This window comes from Notechis scutatus, chromosome Z, assembly GCF_049901735.1.
Source record: "Notechis scutatus isolate UNSWTSFEM ecotype Mainland chromosome Z, rNotScu1.2, whole genome shotgun sequence".
Lineage (NCBI taxonomy): Eukaryota > Metazoa > Chordata > Lepidosauria > Squamata > Elapidae > Notechis > Notechis scutatus.
Window position 1 is genome coordinate 85,804,659 of NC_142025.1, and position 25,742 is coordinate 85,830,400.

Consider the following 25,742-nt stretch of genomic DNA (forward strand, 5'->3'; position numbering starts at 1 on the left):
TTGGCTTTCTAAGTAATTTTTTGGGCTATTTTCGGCCATTTTGGGGGTATTTTGGCTATTTTGGGGGCATTTTTCAGGCTGTTTTTGGGGCATTTTCAGGCCGAAAATGCCCCAGAAAATGGTTGCATCTTCCAAAACGTTTTGAGTGAAGCTTTCCAGAATATTCACATCTTTGGAGAGCAACATTTCTATTCTGGGCATTTTTATCTAAAAAAATAAATATGACTCTTCAAAAAGAAGTAGTCCAAGTCTTAAAGATTGACAGTGTGGTCAGATGCTAAACAGAATGGGCACATTTGGAGGTCCTCTGGATCCCAGAAGTTGCAAGGAGGGGCTTGTCCCTTGGCAAAGTCTGAGTACTTACTAGAGATGCAGGTGGAGGAGATGCAGAGACCCACAAGGCCCGTTCTGGGGCCACAGAGCTGCAAGGTTTCTAACTGTGTTGAGCACCCCCGACCTGGCCAAGTCCAGCTTTTTTCACCCCCTTTATTGGCAAGCAGGTTGTCTAAATGTGAGCTTTGAGGGAGGGTGGACTAAGCCAGGGCCCTGAAAATTAAGAGTTACAGGGCAACCTGAATACTGCCGTGTTTCACTCCTGAGCAAGAAGTTCAAAATAGCAGAGCCTTTTCTGGCAAGCCTTGCCGTCCACAGAATCTGCGGGGGTGGGGGAGAGGAGTGGTGCAGGGAGGCACAGCAGGTGTTGCTGCAAATGAACGTGGCTCTTTCGACTCGCAGGGATCAGGAGGCTGAAATCCTGCACAGGCATTGAGTGGATCTTGTCTTGGGGACTGATTGTTGGGTGCTTGAAAAAGGAATCCCGCAGAAGGAAGGGCCGAGCCCGGGTGAGCAGGGCGGGCAGGATGCAGGGCAGGTGCCACTGAAGCCCTAGCCCTTTCAACCGTGTGTCCCCTGACCACCCTGCTTCCCAGCAACTTTCGCCTCCCATGAACTGCGGCCGGCCATGCCCCGCAGGGGAGACCCTATCCAACCCCCCCATTTGCTGCCCTGAGTGATCCCCCATGCTGCCTCCCCCTCACCTTTGAAGATGAAGTTGTAGTCACCTTCCAGCCCCACCACCTTCACCATGCTGCTCTGTGGCTGAGGCGGTGGGGGCAGTGGGTGGTGCCCGTAGGCAGCAGGTGAGGCTTGCCCATGCACTGTCTCCTCACAGAAGGTCCTGGAGCGCATTGCAAAATTCGGCCTCTTGGCATTCCAGGGTGGGAAAGCGCCAGTGGGGAGAAGTCATCCCGCTTAGCCCCAAAGGTGAGCTGTGTGGCACCTAAGAAGGAGCTGGGTGACCACCAAGGTCCATCCTGGTGGGCAGATCTCTCTCCCCACCGGCCAAATTTCACGATGCGCTCCAAGACCTTCTGTGAGGAAATGGTGCATAAGCAAGTCCCTTCGGTGCTGTGAGGTATGTGCATATCTGCTCTGTGTGTATGTTTAAGGCCGAGAAGGAGGAGAGAGGGAAACAGGGCAGAGGTAAGCAAGCTGACTCAATGAAGGGTGAGACCACAGTGGAAATATGCAGGAGCAAGTGAAGTGGTGGTGGGGAGGTGTCCTTTTAGAAAGGCAGGAAATGGGCACACATACTGAACACTGTGGCTCCTCCTTCTCAGCCTTAAACATATTCACAGAGCAAACACACACTTACACACCTCACAAGGCAGGTGGGACTTGCCCATGTGCCATCTCCTCTCAGAAGGTCTCGGAACGCATCATGAAATTCGGCCAGTGGAGAGAGAGAGACCTGCCCATAACAGGACCGGTCTCGGTGGTGATCCTCTTAGGGACCACAGAGCTCACCTTTGGGCTCAGCAGGGTGACTTCTCTCTACCAGCGCTTTCCTGCTCCAGAGTGCCAAGAGGCCAAATTTTGTGATGCACACCGGCTCTCTTTGGCACTCTGGGATGGGAAATGCAATGTAGATGCCAGCATGAGGGAAAGACAAGGAGCAGGGAAGGAGGAAAAGTGGCCTCCTTCCCACAAGTGGCTGCTTCATCGTTGTCCCCCTCCCGCTATCAAAGTGGATCCTGGATGCTGTAATGGAGAGGCCAGGAAAGACGAGCAAGGAAAGAGGAAAAGTAGCCTCCTTCCCTCATGCTGGCCAATCCGTTGCCCATTTCTCCATTGTGGTGCAGCTCCATGGAGCTTGCTCCACCCATCACCATCGCCCAGATGCCCTCGCTTCCCAAGCATTTCTTTGCCTAATTTCCAGCTCCACCACGTGTCTCATTGCATTCTGCCTGCAGTGCCCATGCTAACTGTCCCTTCCTGGCCAGAGCTGGAATGCTGCTGCATTTAAGTGTCAATAGATGCCAGCCTTCCCTCTGGTGAGCCTGGGCATGTGCTGAAGAGAGACGGGTCGGTTTCAGTGCCTAGTACCCAGATGCCCTCGCTTCCCCCTCAAGCATTTCTTTGTCTACCTGATTTCCAGTTCGGTTGCATTTCTCAGTCGGGTTTCTTGCCACCTCCAAATTGTATTGATAAAGGGGGTGGGTGGCTAAGTGAGGGGTGCAGGAAGCCCTGCCATGCCCAATGAGGGGTGGAGAAGGCATGGCAAGAGGAGTCTCATCTTGCTATACGCACCCCAATTAAAGATAGCAGCAGCCGGGCCGCTCCCCTTCCCCACCGTCTCCAGCACTGGTAGCCAAGTGTCAGCCACATGCCCAGTTGTCCATTCATACCACTCTCTGTGTCTCTGGCATCACATGGTGCCAGTCCACCATGCAGGCCGAGAAGGGCACACCTGGAGTGGAGTGGTGGGCAGCAGCAGGGCATGCTTGGTGAACTGCTCAATGAACTCATGCAGGCAGACATAGAGTGTGTCTAGGAGGCAGATGCAGGCCAGGAGGGTGCAGGAATACTCAGGTGCAGGAATGGCAGCAGTTAGGAGGAGAAGAAGGAAGGGCGCTAGGCTGGCCCCATGAAGGGAGGGCTGCCACCCCACCTTGCCGCCCCCCCCCCCAACCTCAGGCTGCCATCCATGAAGAAGCACCAAGATGCCAAAATGGCCTCAGGAGAGGCTGTCCGAGGTGAGGAGTGCCTGGGAGTGGTGAGGGGTGAGACAAGCCAATGCTGGGATCAGCTGGTTCTCCAAACTGCACACAATCTTAACAACCAGTTCGGCCAAACTGGGCCAAATTGGCTGAATCCCAACTCTGCTTATAGTATACTCATAGTATGCTTAGTATACAAGACCCTTATCTGATGTGACCTCCCAGTTACAACACCTACTGATCACACTAAGGCTTTATATGTAGAACACCAACACTGAATTTTCCTAAATTCTGCTGAAGATGTTACAAACAATCAGAAATCAACCCAAAGGTTCAGATAATGAACCTCTACCCTCATCCTACACCTGAGCTACAGATATTCGCCACTACTGCATAGTATACTTAGATTTCAGTAAGACATTCAATAAAGTAGACCATAATCTACTTCTTGGTAAGCTAGAAAAATGTGGAATTGACAGCATCACCACCAGATGGATTGGTAACTGGCTGGCAAATGTTACTTAACATGTAATTCTTAATGGTACTACATCTACATGGAAGGAAGGAAGGAAGGAAGGAAGGAAGGAAGGAAGGAAGGAAGGAAGGAAGGAAGGAAGCAAGCAAGCAAGCAAGCAAGCAAGCAAGCAAGCAAGCAGTGGAGTACCACAAGTTTCTGTCTTAGGCCCGGTACTCTTCAATATCTTCATAAATGACTTAGATGAGGGAATAGAGGGGGAACTCATCAAATTTGCAGATTTCACTAAAGTGGCAGGAATAGCCAACACCCCAGAAGTCAAACACAGGATCAAAAAGGATCTTGACAGACTTGAACAATGGGCCCTATCCAGTGGTCAGATTCAAACATTTTTACTAACGGTTCTGTGGGCGTGGCTTGGTGGGCGTGGCAGGGGAAGGATACTGTAAAATCTCCAGTCAGAGGTGGTATTTGCTGGTTCTCCAAACTACTCAAAATTTCCATTACTGGTTCTCCAGAACTGGTCAGAACCTGCTAAATACCACCTCTGGCCCTATCCAACAAAAACAAATTTTAATGTGGGGCACCCTGTAGCACCTTGCCAGCCAAAACGGGACACGGGGGATCTGCACACACCCCCTCCGCCTCATTTTATCCTTCCATGGCCTCCTAAAGCACTCTGCCAGCTGAAAACGGGCCACGTGGCCCATTTTGGGGCCATTTTCCAGCTGTTTTTTTTGGGTCATTTTTCAGCTTGTCTTGGGCCTGTTTTGGGCCCATTTTTGGCCTGTTTTGGGGCCACTTTGAATCTGTTTGGGGCCTGTTTTTGGACCACTTTCAGCCTCTTTTGCCCCATTTTTTGCCCATATTTTTCGCCCATATTCAGCCTGTTTTGGGCCCCCTTGTTTTTGATATGTTTTGGGCCCATTTTCTGGCCCATTTTGGACCTGTTTTTCAGCTCATTTTTGGACCTGTTTTTGGCCAGGTTTCAGACAACAGAGGTCTGCAGGAGACCATGGAGTGTGAAAACGAGACACGGGGGCACCACACACAGCTCGTTTTAGCTGCCAGAGGCACAGTGGGCCAGTCCCTTGATATTTCCAGGCTGGCCCTGTGTGGGTGGATTTAAGCAGATCTGGCCCATGGGCTTTGAGTTTGACACCCCTGGTATAGGCCTCCTACTTGAGCAGGTAATTGGACTCAAACACCTCCAAGGTCTCTTCCCGCACTAATCTGAAGTAAAAAAATGTATCAATAAATCAAAAATGACTTTTCAAACCAGATGAGGATCTTTGGATTTAGGCATTTGAAAACATGTTGGCGAATGGGAACACATTTGCCTCTTGCCTGTCATATTTTAGAATTACTTTATGGGGAAGCCACTTGTTGAAGTTCATATGAATATCTCTTTCCCTCTCTTTTAGTAAAGGTGACCATTAATGTCGAAGCTCAAGTAAAAATTACTAACAAAGAGTACAATAAATCTCTGGAAGACTTAACCTCTAAATATTCTCAGGAAATTCAGGCTCAGTTTAAAAGCCAGGTAAGATTTACTGGATCAAGGAAATAGCCTAACTCTGATCAATGTCACCATTTCAATGTAATGTATCTTACACTCTTCTTTAACCAAGACCAGCACTCCTAATTCATACCAAGAATGTGTCTTCTTCCCACTCAGAAACTCGATTCTTAGATTATTAGCTTTCTGAAGCTGGAGAATTTAGACAAGACACAGCACACACCACACACTCAATGCTTTAGGAGGCTGGCTTCTAATTAAAGTCTCTTTCCTGGCATAGGTTTCTTTGTTTATGAAGGCTTTCTTTTACTTTTTCTTCCTTGTAGATGAAAGATGTTTATCGTGATGCCCCTGGATACCTTGATGTGGAGATCTTACGAATGAGGTCGGTGTCTAAAAAGAGACTAATTTAGGCTCTGGGATGATGACCCATTAAGTGGTCTTAAATATGAGTAGAACTTTTCTTCCATTGTGGATCCTCTTTTTTGGTTTAAGTAACTCTCCTTCAGATTTCTTTCTTTTTTTATCAATATGGATAGACCAGGGCGTGAGCATGTCTTATATATACTTTCAGTCACCATGTATTCCAAGAAGCATCTGAGGGGGATGAAAAATGTTCTTGCAAGTAAAAGCAAACAATTGAACTAAAGTCCAGGTTGAAATCCCACTCAGTTATGAAGCTTCCAGAGGAATTTTGGCCTAGTCTGAAACTTTTATTTTAAGCTCTCTTGGAAAACTGTTGTGTGGATTAAATGGAGTAGAAATGGAGTAGAAGTACTAGTTCATTTTGCATTTCATGGAGGAAAGGGGTGGGACTATCACAGTCTTTAGCATATCTTCATGGAGCAATGAAGGGTAATTCAGCACCTGAGGAATTGTTCTTCCTTCATTGTTCTCTTAGGGCTGGCAGCATTATTGTGGAGCACAAAGTCCTCTTCCAAGTACAAATAGAGAATAATGAGGAAAAGATCCAGCAAATAGAGAATACTCAGAAAACTATTACAAAAAAAGTGAGCGATTCCTTGGCAGACATCCAAAGTGATGGGCACTGTACCACGGATTCAGGTATGGTCTAGCTTGATAAACTCTTTGCTGGAATGTGATTTCCTTTGACTGACAAATAAGCAAGATTCCTGGCTACTTCTTTTAGACAAGAGTGTTTTTAGGACAAGCCACCTTTTTTCTGCAGGAACAAACATCCTTTTGGATGGCTTCCCCCTTGCCACAAAATGTAATAGTGGGGAAGGGGGTGTTAGAGCAAGGTACCATATCTAGGCTGCAAATCTTAAAATAGCCACTAGATGGTGGCAAATGCATCTTTTTTTCCTGAATGAAGGCAAATATAAGTGCCCCAGGATAATGTTGCAGGATCCAATCTAGGTCAGCCACTGGGGCCAGAGATTTACTCTTCCAAGCTTTCGGATTCATGTTGAACTCCATTCACAGGGTTCTTCCCTTTACTGGAATATGTGCTTTGGGCTATTTTTAAATTATTATTATTATTATTTTTTATTGTATATTTTTTTTGGTTATGTATACAACTTCTACATACACAATAACCAGTTAATAACTCCCATTCACAATAACTCCAGTTCAGAGTGGTTCGGGTGAACCCCTTGTTCTGACAATCAGCTGGCTCCAAACCGGTTTGCTCCAATGAGCATGTGGGCCCGCCCGTCCACCCCTGCTCTTTCCCGTGCTTTATGTCTTTTTGTTAGAGCACAGCTGATTTGCGTGACAGAGCGGTTTGCCGCGCCTCAGCTGTTTTCTTCAGCTGCAGTTGAAGGTAAGTTTTAGCTTTTTTAAACGTGGAGCACACATGCAGAGTGCGTGTTTGGTGCGCACGCATGCCCACCGAACTGGTTGTTGTACCAGTTGAATCGCACCCCTGACAATAACAGTATATCGTCTGGGTACAATCTCTACAATTTCTATTGAGTACAGATAATAAATCTTATACGCACAATAGTTATGACTATAATACCAAATACCTATTCACCTCCATCTTCACTTATCGTTATTAATTTTTTTGCGTTATTTAATTAGGCCCTCTGTTCAATTTTACCTATAATCAGTTAATAATATTCAACATTATAAACATCATATAAATATCACATTTATAACCATTAGCCTCCAGATAATCATAAGGTTTACTTATCTTAATTATTCAATGTTCATTATTCATTTACACAAATTACTTCACTTTGTTTACATATCCAAATTTCTAATGTCTGCTGCTATTTTTAAACCATTAATAAAATAGTTCCCAAATTAAAAAAGTAATATTTTCCCCATTTCTAATTTCTATCTTTATACTAATTCTTAATAGTACAATTCCTGTGTCAAACAGTATTCCGCATTTATCCTTCATCTCTTGCTCATTTTCATATCTCAACTCTTACTGATTTCTTGGCACATCTCCCATACTCCTCCCTTGGGATCTTGTATCCCTTGGGATCTTGTCTTGATCTAAGTATTTCTTCTATCTCTGCTGCTTGTTCATTCTTTTGAACCTTCAATACACCTTTCAATAATCTTTTCCTCACTTTAGGGGTGTCTTTCTGTGTATCCCCTTCTAACTTTTGATCTCTTGAAGTGTAATTTACCATTTCTATTTCAGTTTTTATTATCTCTTCTTTTTTTTCTTTTTTCTTTATCATTTGTTGTTTTCCCTCCTCTCTCCTTTCCTCTGTTCTTTTTATTTTCTCCTCTACTTCCTGAATTTCATGTTTATTGTTCAGTGTCTTTTGCTCATAGCTTTCTAGTCTCACAACTATGTCATGTATCAATTCTTTTATCTCCCTATGGTTCCTTGTCATCATTTCCTGCGTACCTTGGAGCATCAATAATATTTCTTTACGTAAGACATTTATTTTCCCCTGCTGTCCCATTTTGCCTTATTTTAATAAATTTAAATTTTTACTCAGACCTGTCAAAATTCCAATGTCCCAGTCACACCAAAATAGCCAATATTAGACCAGTTCACACAATCACTCCATTAAATAGTTCCTTAACAATCTCCACTTTGTTTCAAAACTCTAAGCTGTTTCACACTCTCACACTGTCCAGCATGTTTATAATCCTCAAGCTTCTAACAGTTGAATGTTTATGTTTTCACAGTCTGTCTCCAGGCATGAAGTATAATCAGTTTGCAAGTGTTGTTTGATGTATTCCAGCTAATCTGCCCTAGTCTTAACAACTTTTGCTTCTTCCACCTTTTCCAGCTGTATATTGCCTTACTCAGCCAGCAAATAAAATGCTGCAAATAAAATGTCTCCAAAAATATTTTCCAATAATTTCCCAAAGTCCTTCAAATCAAGGTGGTAGTAAAAGTATAATCCAGAATTTTGAAACAATTTAAATTTTGAAAACTAACCAATCCAATCTGTCCTTTATTTTTAGAATTACTTCTGTCTACAATTTATTTTCTTTCTTTTCCAAATCTGACAGTAGCTCCAGGTCTTAGTCGCAGCTATTTACCTCCACTGAGTCCCACTTTCCAAAGGAGGTGCTTTAGGGAAAATTCCATGGCAAAAGTTAGAAGAGTTCTTACCCAGACCGAGCACACTGTTACAAGATCTTTCCTTTCTTCTCTTCCGTTTCAGCTGTCATCACAGCTTTGGTTCACCCATAACGGCCATCTTCTCTTCTGCTGGTTCAAGGGGCTTTCTTTGGGTTAAAAGGGAAGATTGCACTCTCCTCGCAATCACCGAAGCATTCCCTCTATCTTTGTCACCCCTTCAGGGTGACTTTCGGCCCTGTAGAGCAGTGATCCCCAACCTTTCTTATGCTGCGGCCCGGTATCCCCAACCTTTTTTATGGCGTGGCCCGGTACCGGCATTAGCTGGGCGCCGCCATCTTTTCATCAAAAAGATGGCGACGCAGCGCTTCGGTGAGCTTTCCGGGTAGAAATGGCTTTCTGCCCAGAAAAGCTCACGGCAAGCGCTACGCCGCCATCTTTTTTGATGAAAAAGCTCTCGTGAGCTTTCTACCCGGAAAAGCTCACCGGAAGCACTTTTTCATCAAAAAAAGATGGCGGCGCCCAGCAAACCAGAGGCCCGGTAGGACTTGTTCCACGGACCGGTACCGGTCCGCGGACCGGTGGTTGGGGACCCCTGCTGTAGAGCCTCCGGGATGAAGAAATCGGAGGGACTTCGCGGAACTACCGCTCGTCCACACTGATTCACTGCAACATCGGCTGCCTTCTCTGCTGTGGGCTATATTATGGGTCATATTTATATGTTGTTGTTTCCCTGTTGGTTGGTTGATTGATGTGTTGATAGCATGTGATTGGCTGTTGCTTCCTTGTGCTGCCAAGCCCTTGGTTCTTAAGTACCTGATAAGCTAGTGGTAAATCAGCCCTTCTGTTGAGTGACAAGAGGCCCATTTCCCAGACTTCAATCATTTATCTGGCTATCTTTGTAGCTGCATGGCCAACAATGTTAGTAGCTTTGAACTTGAATGTATGACATTGTTCATTGCAATGTAAGGCTATCCATGAGTTTGGCATCCTCATCTGACTGCTTACTTGTATTCTTACTTACTTCCCATCTGTCCTCCATAGTCACAGGGGCAATCCATGCAGGGGATCCAGTAGATTACATTAGAAGTATATCTCACCTCCAAGATATCTTTGTAATGCAGGATTTGTCCTCATGTAATAGCCTCTGGACAGTGTGTGATTCCACTTGTAAATCTTGGAATCTGTGTTCTGCTGCTTCTGAAATGTTTTTAATGTATTTGGGTGTGCCAAATAGTTGGCCTTGTACCTTCTTTTTTCCTTTCTTTCCATCGCATGCTGACCAGGCACTTCTAGAAAAATGCTTGTAGGTACCCATTCTGCCTGAATTATTCATGTAGGTCCCAATTGTTTAGCTTTCTGGGTACTAAAGTGGGTTGTCACCCTGCCATATAGTGTGCGACAATTTAGGACAGACAGGGAGGAAGCTAACCACCAGATTGCAAGAATGCAAGCGAGTGGTCAGACAAGGAGACTTGTACTCATTGGTACCCTCACAGTGCAATGAACAAAGACATACATTCAATTTCGAACCTACTAAAATTGTTGGCCATGCAGCTACAAAGATAGCTTTGTAAATGATTGAAGCCTGGGAAACTGGGACTCTTGTCAGGCAACAAAAGACTTTTTAAAACCTTAAACTTAGACACTGATGAATGTTTGACATATCATTTGATGATTTATTTTCCCCAGATTACTTCAAAAAGATAATTATTTTGGTGCAATGGTTTCTATTTAATATCACAATGTTTTTACTGCAGAAGAATCTTGAAGGAAATATACAGTTATACAACCACCCCAGATAACTAATTCATACAATTTTTTTTTTCAGGATCAGAACTATGCTTTGTTCCTTTACCTAACTTAATTCTTGGTTCAAGTTATTCATTCAATGGTAAGTTTCAGTAAACAATTGGGTAGATGTGTCAAGATTATTGGGACTATGATTTATATTTTCAAAGTACGAAATTGTTCAATCCACATTTTAAATGTATAATTGCTTAACAGTACCACGGATATCTAAACCGTTGGCTTTTCACATATAAATGAAAGTCCCTAGAAGATTTGTTAATATAGAGATGCAATCCATCAATCAAATCAATCCATCTCATCAAATTACTTTATGTCAACTTGTAGTGTCAGTCCCATAATTCAATCATGGGGAACCAGGCCAAATCCACGAAGAATCACTCAGTCATTCACTCAGTGGAGGGATTCAGACGGTTCTCACAAGTTCACCTGAACCGGTAGCTAACTGCTTGTGCAGTTTGGAGTACTGGCTGAAAATAAAGTGCAAGAGAGGTTTTTTTTCCTTTTCTCTCCCTTCAGTTAATAGCTCTGGGCAGACAGCCAAGAACCACTTAACAGGCTACTTAATTGCGATAACAGCCAACACATGCCTTGAATAAAGTAAATAAACAACAGAAACTGACAGGATTAGTGTAGGAAATACCCAGGAAAGCCAGCAATCACCCACAGAGATGGCATTAACCTTTTCCTTTGAGGAAGAAGGACAATATTACAAACATTTTCATTATAAAAAGTATTAAGTAGCACTTCTGTGATCAGCTGATACTCCCTGGAGTTCCCCAAGGCCTTTTATAGTGGCTGTAGTGTTGGCTACTTCTTGTTTCTTCCTGGGAGGAAAAATACAGGAGAAGACAATGATGCAGCTTGATCATACAGGCTGTGAATTTAGTGCGTGGTCCAGCCAGCTGTATTTGTTCTGCTGTGAAGCACCCAATTTAGAATATAGATAACATAGAATAATAGAGTTGGAAGGGTTAATAGCTTTTGGCAGAATGTCCAGGCTTTCAATTAGCCCGAGCGGCTGTTCTTAGTTTCCCTCTCAGCTGGTGCTTTTGCTATGGGTTTGTTTTTAAGGGAATGGCTGTTTTAAGTTTTCTGCATTGTGTTAGTGGTTCCTGGCACTGTCCTTTTGGGGTGTACTCAGTGGTGGGATTCAAATAAATTAACAACTGGTTCTCTGTCCTAATGATTGACTAGGTAGGTGTGGCCAGGTGATCATGTGACTGGGTGGGTGTGGTCAACTTGACAGCACTCACCACATCAGGCCCCACATCCTGGCCACTTGCCTCAAACGCCTCAAAGGCATGTGCGGCAGATACCTGACAATCAGCTGTCTGGCGGGAGGCGCGCATGCATGCACAGTCAATCTATTCCAGATGACGGCTCACATGCTGGCAAAAATGGCTATGTGTACCACTTCCAGCATGCATGCCATAGGTTCGCCATCATGGGTATAGAGTCCGTATAGGCACACAAAAAGATACATTAGATACTATATATACTGTATGTGTATCCACACACACACACACACACATACACACAAACACACACACACACACACAGACCTCTTCTAAAACTATACACATTCAACCTCAGTTACTGAGTTTGGAAAAACACACCTAGAATCCACTTTCTGCCATACATTTAACTATAACTTTTGTACATTAGAACATTACACATGCTTTCAGATTTACTTCCCTAACCTGTACATGACTATTAGAGTGAGGAGATGTCATGGGTATTGCCAGGGAACTCTGGGAAACAAAGGGTGTGTCAGCCAGCCATGGCAGTGGGCAACCAAAGTGCACGGCTGGGGCCTACACAGCTGCCCTCCTCCTCATCTTAATGAAGCCTATGTCCTTGGGCATACTGGCAGAAGCACTGGCAACACATGTTAAAACTGTAGTTGCCATCCATGCCGGTCGGAGGTCATGCAGCTGCGAGAGGAAGAGAGACCAGGTGAAAAGGACCCAGAGGCTTCCCAGCTCCCCTCATCCCAGAAGCACCAATCTCACACTCTCCCCTCTCTGCTAGCAGCTGCCCCCTTCATTCTCTGCCTCCCCACTGCCAAGTGATCCTATGTTCCCTGCTGCTGCCGTTCCATAGAGCTGGAGGTGGCTGGGAGGCCAGGCATTCCCACAACCTGACTGGGTGGGCAGGTGGGAAAGGGGCGATCAGGGTGGTGTAACTTCGCCCCCCACCCCCCGGCTGCCCCTATCTGCTGGCAGCCACGGCAGGCAAGGCCCAGCAACTGCAGAGAGTCCAAGTTGGGGCAAGATGCAGGAGGGGGAAGGGCGAGCAAGCAGAGGCTGCTCAACCTGGCTCATCTTCCTCTCTGCCACCAGCTGCGGCAGGAAGGGAGGGGCAGGCAGGGATGACAAGCGTAGCCAACCAGGAAAGCTGAAACGCTGCCCAACCCAGAGCTGCCGGTGGAGGTGGGCAAAGAGGGGGCTGCCGGGCATGCCTGGCTTTAAGTTCCCAGCCTTTTTTTTTTACTAAAACAGCCCAAAAGATGGAGGGGAGAAAAACACCAACTTGGCCCCTTTGTACATGTGAGACAGCAACTTTCTAGCCAAGCAGCAAAGGCAGGTGAAGACAGGCAAGCAGGTGAGGATCCAGAGAGAAGCTGAGCCACAGGGGCTGCATGGTAGGCCAGGGCCGAACGCAGGCAAATGGGTGAGGAGCTGGAAATCAGCTGGGCTGCAGGTGCCTACCACACGGCAGCCATGGCTCGGCTGCTCCCCAGCTCCTTGCCCACTTGCCTGCCTTCGCCCTTGGACTACCAGGCAGTGCCCGCAGTATAGCTGCTCTGCGGCTCTTTGCCCTCTCACCTGCATGGGCGCCGCATGGTCCAGGCAAGGAGCGAAGGTGGGTGAGGAGCAGAGATCAGCTGAGCCTGTACCGTGGGTGCCACCTGGTCTAGGTGAGCAATGAAGGCAGGCAAACAGGTGAGGGAACCAGAGAGCAGCCAGAGAGCAGCTGGGCCGTGGGTGTGACTTTAGGCGTGCGAGTGAGGTGAGATAAGGAGTGGCTGGGAGGGGAGGGGCAGAGTGGGGTGGGTGGGACTGGGCCAGCCAGTGGTGGGATTAGCCGAACGATGTAAAAAGTTAACAACCAGTTTGGCCAAACCGGTGAGAACTGACTGAATCCCACCTCTGGGTGTACTTTCCTCACTCTTTTTGAAAGCCTCTAGTGATGGAGCACCCACAGCTTCTGAAGGCAAGCTATTCCATTGGTTGATTGGCCTCACGCTTAGGAAATTTCTCCTTAATGCTAGGTTGCTTCTCTCTTTGGTTAGTTTCCATCCATTGTTTCTTATTATGCCTTTTGGTGCTTTGGAAAACAGATGGACCTCCTCGTTTTTGGAAGAGTGCTGTTTTATTGTGCTATTTTATTGTGACTTGTGAGCACTATTTTATTGTGAATTGAGGAGTTGTTTGGCAAAATTGATTAAATGGAAAAAGAGGACATAGTTGAATTTGCTTTTTAAATCCTGTCAGCAGTTCTCTAGATAAAAAAATGAAAGATTAAAAAGATCACCAGTATTGTAGAGCTGGGGCAATTTTTGCACTGTCAGTTCGAAACAATCTCAAAATTTCCAATGGAAAAAGCACAGGGGTGGGATCTGACCGGTGTACCTACCGGTTCGGTGATTTATGTTTTGCATGCGCATATGCACTTTGCGCGCGCATGTGGCAGCTGTGCTGCCCGGATAGCTGAGCAATGCTGCGCACGGGTGCGCAGGGTTTCAAACAGCACTTTTTTCCTGCTTTTTCAACCGCAGCTGTGCCGCTCAAAGCAGCTGAGGTTGAAAAAGCAGGAAATAAAGGACAGGTAAGAGCCCGGGTGGGCGGGTGGGCCAAACAGCAGCAAACACAGAACCGTTTCGGTGTCTGCTGCTCTTCAGAGCTACCGGTTCTACAGAGCCGGACAGAACCGGTAGAATCCCACCCCTTAAAAAGCATATAAAAGAGGAATGGATGACTTTCCTACCTTTCTGTAGTTGATTAGGTCGTACCAGTTTGATGAAAGGTGGCTGTCTCAGGTGCCTCCACCTTTGTGTCTTAATGTAGCTGTTTAGTGATTTCTGCTGTCATTGTCTGTCAGAGTCAATCACATGGATGTAGTTACCTGATGTTTTCCCACATAATCCTGGCATGTGAGACAGGTAAGAATTTCACAAGCTATGCCATCATTGAATAAAAAAAATAGAAAAAATTAAGTGGAGAAAAATGAAATAAATGCTGTCGTGTAAGGCATATGACAAGGCAGTCAGCACTCCTTCTTCTTTAGAAGGACATCATTCTCACAAATGATTGATTGATATTGTTAGATGTTTAGCCTGTCTTTATTTCTTTATAAGGAACTCAAGGTGGAGAACTTATCTAATATTCCTTCCTCCTCCTTTTGCCAAAACCACAGTCAAAGAAGTGATTTGGGCTGGGAGAGAGTGACTGGTCGGTCATTCAGCCATTTTTGAAGCCTAACATGGGACTAGAACTCAGAGTTTCTTAGTTTCTGGGCCAGCACCTTAATGGCTACTTTGTTTGTAAAAATCGTATGCGAAAACAGGATTGGAGGAAACAAACTTGTAAAGCTGCAAATATCACAGATAACATTTCAGAATAATCTCCCATAGAATGATGCAAAAAAAAATGAGAGAGGTTGTAGCAAATTACAATTTGGGATAGATCTGTTAGTAGGAAGGGAGACTAGAAGGGGAAGTAATACGAGAATGGGAAGTAATGGGAAGTTGTAGGATGCATCAAACCTGAAGTCAAGATATTTGTTATTTATTTGCAAATGCAAGCAAAGTGAGTGGCCGGGTGTGACAAGGAGTGGCTGGAAGGGATGGGCAAGGCGGGGCTGGACTGGGCATGGCAAGGAGAGGCCAGGTGAGATGAAGCACCCATTGACGTGAATGATGTTGAGTTGGCCACACCCACCCAGTCACATGATCACCCAGCCACGCCTACCCAGCCGGTCACTGGGGCAGAGAACCAGTTGTTAAATTATTGTAATCCCACCACTGCACTCACTCACTCAGTCATTCACTCACTCAATCAATCAAGTCTTCTCCAACTCCTATATGTCCAGTTGTAACATTAGCAGTGAGGCAATGACAGAAAGTGAAGATGAAGAAAAAGTTGTGTAGGTCATGCTAACAGATATTGCAATTTATGTTCTTCGTTTATGTTAAAGTGCTAATCCTTGAGCCAGCAGAAAAATTTATGGGCATAAATTGTAGACCCAACACAGACAGTGGTAAGGCCTGCCCATGATGCAGTCATTCTTGTTAAATGTAGGACAAGTTAAGGAAAGGGATTGGTGGATTCCCTGGTTTCATTTCATCTCCTATCAAGTTTATCCTTATACAGGAAAAGAACCCTCAGTCCTTCTTGCTATAGAGCAGTAGAGGTATGGGATGCAGCTCTCCCTCTGTGTCTTCTTGTGCTTCTACTGAAACAAGGAAACAAGTAAAAAGTATGCCAATGTGAAACTACTGAAACAAGTAAAAAGTATGCCAATGTGAAACTATTTGTTGCCAAAAATAGCAAAAACATTTCTAGGGCGTACAAGAGCGATAAAGCAATAGCAATACAAAGCAGCTACATGTTTTTTCTTTTTCCAATTTAAATTGACTTTCTGTGCAGCAAAAAATCTCTCTCCCAAGAAGTTTAGAAATATTGGTATACTATAAGTATAGTGACTGAAGAAAAAAAATAGCTAAAGATATTCTATAAGGACTCATTTATACTGTGGTTAGAAGGACACGAGGAAGAGCCCAAAGAAAGATGGAAAAGATGAGTTTTCAGTTCCCACATCTGTTTTGTAATAGAATTTTAGTGCTTCCTTGCAGAGCTGTCCTACCTATAATTTTTTCAGTTCTTACAATCATCTCGATTCTCTCTATCTCTGAAGTTGTTGTTCCATCATGACAACTCATTCTTGTTCATCTTGCTATCTTTTATTTTCTACCATTGAAGGATATTTTTCAAAACTGCTTTTGTAGTGTACATGGGCAGTTGGCGCAGGAACAGGATGGTCTTGCTATGTCTGAGCAAATTTGCTGCACTTCAGTCATCAGTTGTAGTACAGTTTGACCTACATGTATTGCCCATATTTCATTATATATTTAGCACCTCTTTTGTTCCCCAGGCACCTGTGAAAATATTATTGATCCGATGTATGCAGACTACTATTATCCCCACATAATTGACGGTACTGTGCGCTGTGTCTCAAGATGTATCAACGGCACTCAAGATTCCATGAACTGCTTCAATGGAGTTTGCCGACTCTCTGGAATTGGTCCCCACTGCATGTAAGTAAACAGGAGGAGGAGGAGGAGTAGTATCGAAGGAGTCCTTAGATTCTACAACCCACTACTTAAATCTTGAATAGTTACTAATTATAATTGGGTACTCTTCCACCTGATTTTTATGATCCATGTATGGATAATTTTTCTGTCTGTCTGTGTCATGCACAGATTATTTTCTGATTACATGGAAGCTGTCCAAGCAACCAACTGGTGCAGAATGGAGGATCAATTAGAATCTTCCCTAAGGATCTGTGGGTTTCCAACAGAAATTTGGAAATAACTGTGAGAATAGTTCCATAGTGACTCTTTGAGTTCCCTAAAAAGGATTTGGTGAAAGTCCTGAAAGAAATTGCTTCCAAATGGCTTCTCCCTATATGCAGACTCAGGAGGATTTCATGGTTCAACACAAGAGATTCAGAACACTGAAGACATAAAATTAAGAATCAGCACAACTAAAGCTGGGTATGAACCCAAAGTTCTGCTTCCACGGTGCAATAAGAAAGGTGTTGTTACTTCTCCAGGCTTCATGTATCAGCAGACAATCATTCAATGACATTAGTTAGGGCATCTCAAACTCTCCTTGGGGATAGCAGATGACACGATCTGCCTCACAGCTCCTGCAAAAAGAACATGTGAAGTTTTTATGCAAAATATTGTTTCTTGAGCATTCATACCTGGATCACAGTAATGCTCTTTTCAGTATTTGGGTCTGACTCTGGAGATTATTTGGAAAGTAGAACTGGCCCCAAATGCAACAGAATGCTTACTGATATGCCCAGTTTATTTCAGTAAAATCCCAGACATCTTGCAAACCTTGCTTTGATTCCTGGTATATTTCTGGGTACTTTGTTGTTGGCTGCAAAGCTGTTTATGGTTTGGTTCCTCAATTTCTACAAGCCTATTTCCTCAAAACAGACTTTTCCAACCTATGCACTCTATTTGGAAATGTATCTAGATTGAGTTGCTCTCTCTAGATCAGGGGTGGGCAAACTACGGCCCGCGGGCCACATCCGGCCCGTTGGTCTTTTTAATCCGGCCCGCCGAAGATTGGTACAGAATTAAGGTTTGATGTGAATGATTGAATGATTGCATTCATTTGATTTTGACTTGTAATGACAGGCATTTTGACACCAGGTGGCGGACCGTCTGTCAAATTTTAAAAGTCAATGAGGCCCCCGAGCCAAAAAGTTTGCCCACCCCTGCTCTAGATGGTCTGGATGTTGACAGAAAAGCTGGATGTTTTTTCCATAGTTATCTCAATTCTGGAATTCTATTTTACGATCTTGAGAAGTTAGGATGGCTCTTTCCTTATTAATGTTCCAAAACTAGGTGAAGGCCATCCTCTTACATCAGATACCAGAAGATAGATTGCAGAAATTTGACATCAGCACAGGTCTTGAAAAATGTGGTTTGATGCCTACTGGTATTATATTATTTGGTTTTTGTTTTTGTTTTTTTTATTATTTTAATTTTATAATTTTTAATGAAGCTTTTCTATTGGGAGTTACCCAGAACCTTCTGAAGTGCACAGCATATAAATACTGTAAAATAAAAAAAATTAAAAAGAAAGAGACCCTTCTTTATCAATTCATTTCTTTTTCCCATAGTTGCAATAATTTGGACATATTCTTGTACCTGGATAGTTACTGCCAAATGCCTGTCCAAAAGACCGCCCTGGGCATTGGTCTTGCCCTGGCTGTGCTCTTCGTGGTCAGTATCATCCTTGTTATTCTTCTCATCAGAGCCAAGCGGAAGAATTCCAAAAATAGGTAAGAAGCATAAGTCCAACATTACAAAATAACTGAGGAGAACATGGATTTTTATATCTGACTGGGGAGGAAGTTGAAATGTAAGAATGCCCAGAAACCCTGAAATGTTTAATATATAGAATAAACAGTCATTCCTAGTTATTTAAGGTCCATACGTTTGGTTTGACCAGTGGTGCGATTCAAATTTTTTTACTACCAGTTCTGTGGGCGTGGCCATGTGACTGGGTGGACGTGGCTTTTTTGCTTTTTTGTAGCCCCCACCCATTTTTTGGGGAGCTTCCTGGCCTCAGAAGAGCCTCCGGGGGGCATTTTTGCTCCCCTAAGGCTCCTCTGAAGCTCAGGAAGGCAAAAAAATGGAGTGGGGGTGTTCAGCCATTTTTTGCCTTCGTGGGCCTCAGCAAGGGGAATCCTGGTATAGCTGATCTATGTACAGCTGATTGTTGGGAGGGTAAAAAACAAAGAAATAGCTTAGGCGAACGTCAGGTGGGTGGGGTGAGCGAGCATCGGGTGGGAGGGCGTGTGGCCAGCCAGAACTTATTACCGGTTTGGTGACCCATGCCAAATTCTTGCTACCGGTTCACCCGATGCGGTGCGAACCGGCTAAATACCACCACTGGGTTTGACCCATCTTTAATAAGGCCCGTCTGTTACAGGAATAGATAACAGCATCTCCCTTCCAATCCACGCCATTATAAATTCAACCCTACCAGGTTTTCCAGTTTTCTGGGATATTATGCCTTTCAGATAAGACTCCAGCACTTTGTTCCATTTTAGTGGCAGCTCCAGCTCTGATTGGCTGCAATATCAGGTGTGTCTCCTCACTTCCAATTTAGGGTTGCTGCCCTATGCATTGAACCCTAGATTTCCAGGCTGCAATATTCTTCACATTTTTTTTAGTAATATTTCAGTCAATAAAGCAATTGCCCATTGAATCAATGAAGTTTACTTCTCTCAGTGGCTACCCTTTCAAGATCTGCTCAGGCCAGGTATAACATGCTACTCTTGCATTCCAGTACCTGCCCAGGGTTGTCCAAAGTCTCCTCTCTTTTTCTCCTGTTTTTTTTTTCCTTTTAAAAAAATCTTTAAGTTACAATAGGAATATTATTTCATTTATATGAAACTAATCTTCATTTCTACAAAGCAGAACAATAGTAGGAAAAGGAGGAAAAGGAAAAAAAATGGTCTAATTTATGGTCCAGGGTATGAATATGGGAAGGGGATATGTTATGTGAAGACATCCATGTTGCAAACATATGGCGAAGCAGAGAAAAAGTGCCAGGAGAGAAGAGAGGGAACAAGCCCTAAAAGGAAAATATGGTCACAGGTAAACTGGTCCATGTGGGAGCCAGCCCAATTTGGCTTACCTTCTCTGCAAGAATGAATAATGGAAGCAGCAAAGGGAGGCCATTGGAGTGGCCATTGCTTGCACTGAGCATCAGTCCAATCCTATTGTCAGTCCGCTATAGTCCAGAATTTCTGAAGCTGGCTCAGAAAATGGCTGAGACCAGCAAGGGAAATAATTATTTTGGGCTCAATGCAGAATTGCCTTAACAGATGAAAAGATGCCATTTTGGAAAAAAAAAATGGTTATGTGCAGTGCAAGTGCATAGTGAAAAGAATAATCTGTCCCATGGAAATAAGCTTTACCTTGTGTTTTTAATATTGACCTGCTTTTGTGATTGCAGCTGGTCTGCTGATGCTGACATCTGGTATGGAGAGGATGCAGATGAAGAATGGATACCTTCAGGTGGTTTGAACATTATAAATACAACAGCAGCCTCATCCTGGGATGGTAATAATTCTTTTTGCCATGAGGAAGATGACATCTGTTTTAAGCACAGGCATCATAGAAGTTTTCTGTTTGAGGGTCAGGATTTTGATTTCCACAGTGATTTAGACCGAAAGAATAATGAAGTGTAAGGAACTGTCATTATGCCCTTATAGACTATAGATAGGCTGTTGAGAGTATGTGTGTGTCATAGTTATTCTCATGCTATGGGTTGTTTTCCTTTAGAACATCAAGACAGAAGGAAAACCCATCACTTCAGCTAGTAAATACTTCACTGCAGGTGTGTACAGCCTGTTTTCTCTTCATATCAAACAGAAAATACATAATTATCTAAGTTAGAGCATCTCAGTCTGAATGACTATAGAACATGTTGGCTTGAAATTTTGAATGAGCATTTGTGAAGTCTTTGGGCATAATGGAAATAACTGTAAAAGGATTTTGAGTAGAGGTAGGGGTTCTTCAAGGATCTTTATTCAGGCTTGTTCTTTTGAAATGGCTCATAAATAATCTGTCCTCAGGGATGATTAGGTGAAGTGGCCAACTTGCAGTTGATACCAAATTATTCAAGATGGCAACACATAAAATGAACTGATTTACTTATTAGAATTGTTTTGTGTGATTCATGATTCTAAGTGGGCTACTTTAATACCAAGTGGAATACTTTAAACAATAATGTACAATACATATAACATGGTACAGTAAAATGTATATAGCAACAATAGTAATAATAAATACCATCAATGTAAATTCAGAAAAAAAAAGCAACATCCTGCCATTACATACAACATCAAAAAACCAAATTCATCTCAGTTTACGCACATTTCTCATACTTATCCCAAATGGAGATCTAAAAAGCCACATTTAAAAAGATTATTTTCAAAATAGCACTAGTACTAGCACTTATATATTGCTTCGAAGTGCTTTACAACCTCCTCTTAAGTGATTTATAGAATCATCATAGTTCCCAACAATCTGGGTCCTCATTTTCCCGATCTCAGAAGGATGGAAAGCTGAGCCAGTGAGAATTGAACTGGCAGTCAGCAGAATTAGCCTGCAATACTGCATTCTAACCAGTGTTCCACCACGGCCCTTTATATTAAGAATGTTAAGAGCAAGAATGCTGTTCTTATATTTGGTGAAAGGGCATCCCACAACTAGGAGCTCCTGAACAGATTCCAAGACTCTTCTTGTTGCACCTCATATAGAGCGTGGACTCTCCCTAGGCATGGCTTGGGTGGGTACATTCTGGTGGGAGTAGGTAGTTTTTAAAGACAGCCAGTTCCCAAGCCATATAGGAGTGATTTGATGGTCACTAGCCCCTTGAATTGCATCTGGAAACAAACCATTAACCACTGCAGCTTCTGCAATATTGTTGTTATATGAGAATATAAGGTTTTGGTTAATATGTGAGTTTTGGACTTTGTATGATTTGCAGTTTTTGAATGGTCTTCAGCAGCAGTGTCATGTTCATCACATTATAATAATCCACTTGGGAGGGTAACAGGAACAGTAGTCACTGTTACTAACACATTTTAAGAGCTATTAAAAATATCCCCCAAATGGATGAGCAGGTTCTTCTTTGGACAATATTTATGTTTTGTCACTGATAGCGGTATAAAAATGTGTACACTGGACTTCTGGCTGACATCATGGCGAGATCAGACATGAGGAACTATAAAGCCACCCTGTAAGGGTGGTGAAGAAAAGAGGGGCACCCTGTAAGTCATGGAGAGCAGCAACTCTCCTGCCTGACTCAGGGCTTCTTCCCTCTCCTCCATAACGAGGAGAAGAGGCAGTCATTATGGCTGCCATGAAACTGGGACAGCCGAGACAACAAAGAAATGTGCAGGAGTGGTATAGATGAACAGTGACTGGAGCTGGGTGAGAAGATTCCTTTTTTATTTAGACCCTAACTTTAAGAGAAAAAAAGAGGAAAATCCAGGAAAAGAGACTCTTAGAACTATTTCTTAAAGTGGCAAACAACTGTAGAGAGAAAAATCCTAGACCAGAAAGAAAGGAACTAAGGAGAGAAAAGCTAACGACCTTTTAAAACATAGAAAATTGGATTTTTAAACTGGATAGGCATTGTTTTGGAAAGGCATTATAAAACGCTGGAACTATCTACTTGAATCTATTTCAATAGCCGACTTTGCTTCCATAAATTGAACTAAATTTGGATTAATCAATTTATCAGACTTGAAACAATGCTGAAACCTAAGGTGAGGGCACCATCTACTAGTAATGGAATATACCATACCCCTACAAGTTTAGGGAAGAAATTGATAAGAGAAATAAATAACATTCATCTGGAGGACTGTGGTGATACTCACTATTCTATAACCAGAGGTTTTAGGAGGTTCTGGAGGTTCAAGAGATTCTGACCAGTTCTGGAGAACCGGTAGTGGAAATTTTGATACCACCTCTGACTGGAGATTTTACAGTATCCTTCCCCTGCCATGCCCACCAAGCCACATCCACAGAACTGGTACTAAAAAAATTTGAATTCCACCACTGTCTATAACTATCTACTTTCTGATTATTGGAGATGCTATTGTGAGAATAAGGAATACTCCTAAGTAAAGTGACTTTTGATTTGTGGAAACTGCCTGGACTACTTAAATGGAACTGATTAATAATCCTGAGATGTAAAGAAATAAGATCATTGAACTTTCTAAGGAGCAACATTGGACTGGAATATATTGTTTTGGGACTTGAGTAAGACCAGGACTTATTAAACTAAGACAAAATGCTCCATCAGGCAGAAATGAGTGAGATTTCAAGAGAAATGCATTGATGTTTCAAAGCATTAGGGATACTATGACAAAGAATCACAGAGATATAAAGAACCTAATGCAAAGCATAAATGGGAAAATAGAAAATATGCTACAATTGATAATGAATGAAGATCAAAGAATCCAGGAAAAAGAGGATACAGCAGAAAGAATGGAAGAAAAGATAGAGCAGACAAACCAGCAAACAAAGCAAGAAGATGAAAAGTAAAAGACAATAAAGATAATAATGATTTATGAGAAATGTACTTTAAGAGATTTAAAAATGGAATTGGATAACCTGGAAGATACTTTTGAAAGGGAGATAGGGGTTTGTGTGGATACTCTGGAGACCTGGCAACCTAGGAGAATAGAGATAGGAGAAATATTTCATCTGAATGGTAAAGACACAGATGCTGATAGAGACAAAGACCCTAGAGAGGAGTATGGGAGACAAGGCAAAAAATGAATAAGCATTAAAGTATTAAAACGATCAAGAGATGATGGATAGAATGGAATTTTTTATTTTTTTCTAATATATTGATGGCCTGATCAAAAACTAGAATAGAGGTAGAAATAAGTATACATACCTTTATATGAAGAAATAGTTAGATGGAAAGATTGGAGGTTGAAAGATGGTATTATTAGGTATGTTTAAATAATAGGATGACTGGTATTTGAATGGCGTATTGTGACTTTGAACAACCAAATAATGAAGGACTACGTCTTACTATAAATATGTGTATTAACACTAGGATTAGTAATGGTGACCTGAAACTAGAATAGAGGTAGAAATAAGAAATAGAGGAAATATTAACGGATATAATTTTTATATAATAGAATATAAGTAATAATTAGATGGACAGATTAGAGGTTGAAAGATGGTATTACTATGTATCCTTATAATATCATTGGCATTAAAATGGAACATTGAAATATTGAATAACTACTCTAGATCAACCATGTATATCAATACTAGGATATTATTATTATTATTATTATTATTATTATTATTATTATTATTATTATTATTATTATTATTATTATTATTATTATTATTATTATTATTGCTGTTTGCATCAAAATGAATCGTACTCAGAGGCTACACGATTCATGTATTGATATTGATGTATATTTAAAAATAAAAATCCAATAAGACTAAAAAAAATGTGTACACTAATTGGTCTGAATCATGTGGCTGATCAGGAAAGAAATCCTGGAACTGTAGTGAATGGCACAGTGAAAGTCACAGTCTAGGGCAAGGGTGTCAAACTCAAGGCCCACAGGCTGGATCCGGCTCATGGGTTGCTTAGTTGGGCCGTGGTGTTTCTGCCAACGAAAATGGAGCTCGGGAGGGCCGTGCGCAGCCTCCCCAAGCTCTGTTTTCCCTGGCAAAGGGCTGCAGGAGGCCCTTGTGGTCGAAAATGGAGCCTCGATGAGTGACGTTGTGTTGGCCACCCAGGCCACAACCCCCTACCCCCAAGGTCAAACATAACCCTCATGTGACCCTCAAAGAAATTGAGTTTGACACCCCTGGTCTAGGGTATATCATTTTTCTGATTCATTGATAGATTCTAAGTTTAAAGCAACCTGCCTGGCCAGCCAGGAACTATGTGGTTTTCTCTTCTACTACTGCTTGGAAAGTCTCAAAACTTTTGACTAGATTACTGGTCACATTCCACTTAATTTAACTTGTATATTAATTTAAGAGTTAATATCCTTATGTCATACTTCGTTTTGAATGAACAGTAAACTGTCAATTTATACTTCTTTTTTGTGATTGCATTTCCAGAAGTGAACTGAATTTTATCGTGGGACACATCCTGAATCTTCCTCTTGAGTAGCTGTTGAATAGTTAAATTAGCATCCTAACCACTGTACCAAAGTATACTAGTAGTCTGGTGTATCTAATAAATGGCATTACTAAAGTCTACCTTCCCAATTGTCTCAGTTCTTAAATCATCAGCTTATTAATAAACCAAAGATACAGCTGAAAAAGATATTGAATGCAACAGTCAATTAAGAACATTGAAATTGCTTGAATAAACAGTTTTATATTATATTTCATTGAAGAGGGAAGGAGTTTATGGCCGTTTCTTTAACATGATTTAGATCCCTCTGAATATATATTGTTTTTAAACTTGGTACATGATATCTGATTTGCTTTTTCTGAAACTGTATGAAACAATATAATTGAGGGAATTACAATAATCCTTCTGTAAATGAATTCTTCTATAGATTGATTAAAGAAATTACAAAGCCCCAATTTTTCATACTTCTTCTGTTGCTTTAATTGCATTAAATTAATTAAAGATGTGTACTTAAATAAAAAAATAACTTATTTTATTTAATGGTTTTAAAATAATTTAAACATCCAGTTTACTGTGGTGGTTAAGGTGCTGGGCCAGAAACCAGGACACTGAGAGTACTATGCCTCCCTGAAACATGAAAATTGCCTGGGTGACTTTGGGCCAGTGTTTTTCTCTCTCTCTCAGCCCAACCCACCCCTCAGAGCGCTGTAATGCAGAAAAAAAGAAGCTAAAATGTTAGGTATGTTTTCTGTGTTGAGTAGTCTGTCTGTCTGTCTCCCCGCAACACATTCACACGCACACATATACACACACACAGAATAGCATTTAATAATAATAATTACACTAGAAATCTCTACTTTACAATATGTCTTCAAGGATATGGCTGGCAGAAGAAGTGATAGTTTTAAAAAGATGACTTAATAAGAGCTCAGTTTTTCCAAGCCTGATGCTAATAAAACATTGC

The 25,742-nt window shown here is 42.5% G+C and overlaps 1 protein-coding gene across 1 annotated transcript; it reads left to right on the top strand.

Moving 5' to 3' along the window:
* The first annotated feature begins 2,986 nt into the window (after positions 1–2,986).
* Positions 2,987–25,224, top strand: LOC113420049 (mucin-3A-like). Its single transcript, XM_087947335.1, has 11 exons — positions 2,987–3,055; positions 4,460–4,547; positions 4,899–5,017; positions 5,320–5,378; positions 5,895–6,058; positions 10,345–10,407; positions 16,482–16,644; positions 18,249–18,410; positions 20,096–20,202; positions 20,425–20,479; positions 24,760–25,224. The coding sequence occupies exons 1-10, from the start codon at positions 2,987–2,989 to the stop codon at positions 20,460–20,462; spliced, it is 1,032 nt and encodes a 343-aa protein (XP_087803461.1). The 3' UTR covers positions 20,463–20,479; positions 24,760–25,224.
* Positions 25,225–25,742: the final 518 nt, after the last annotated feature.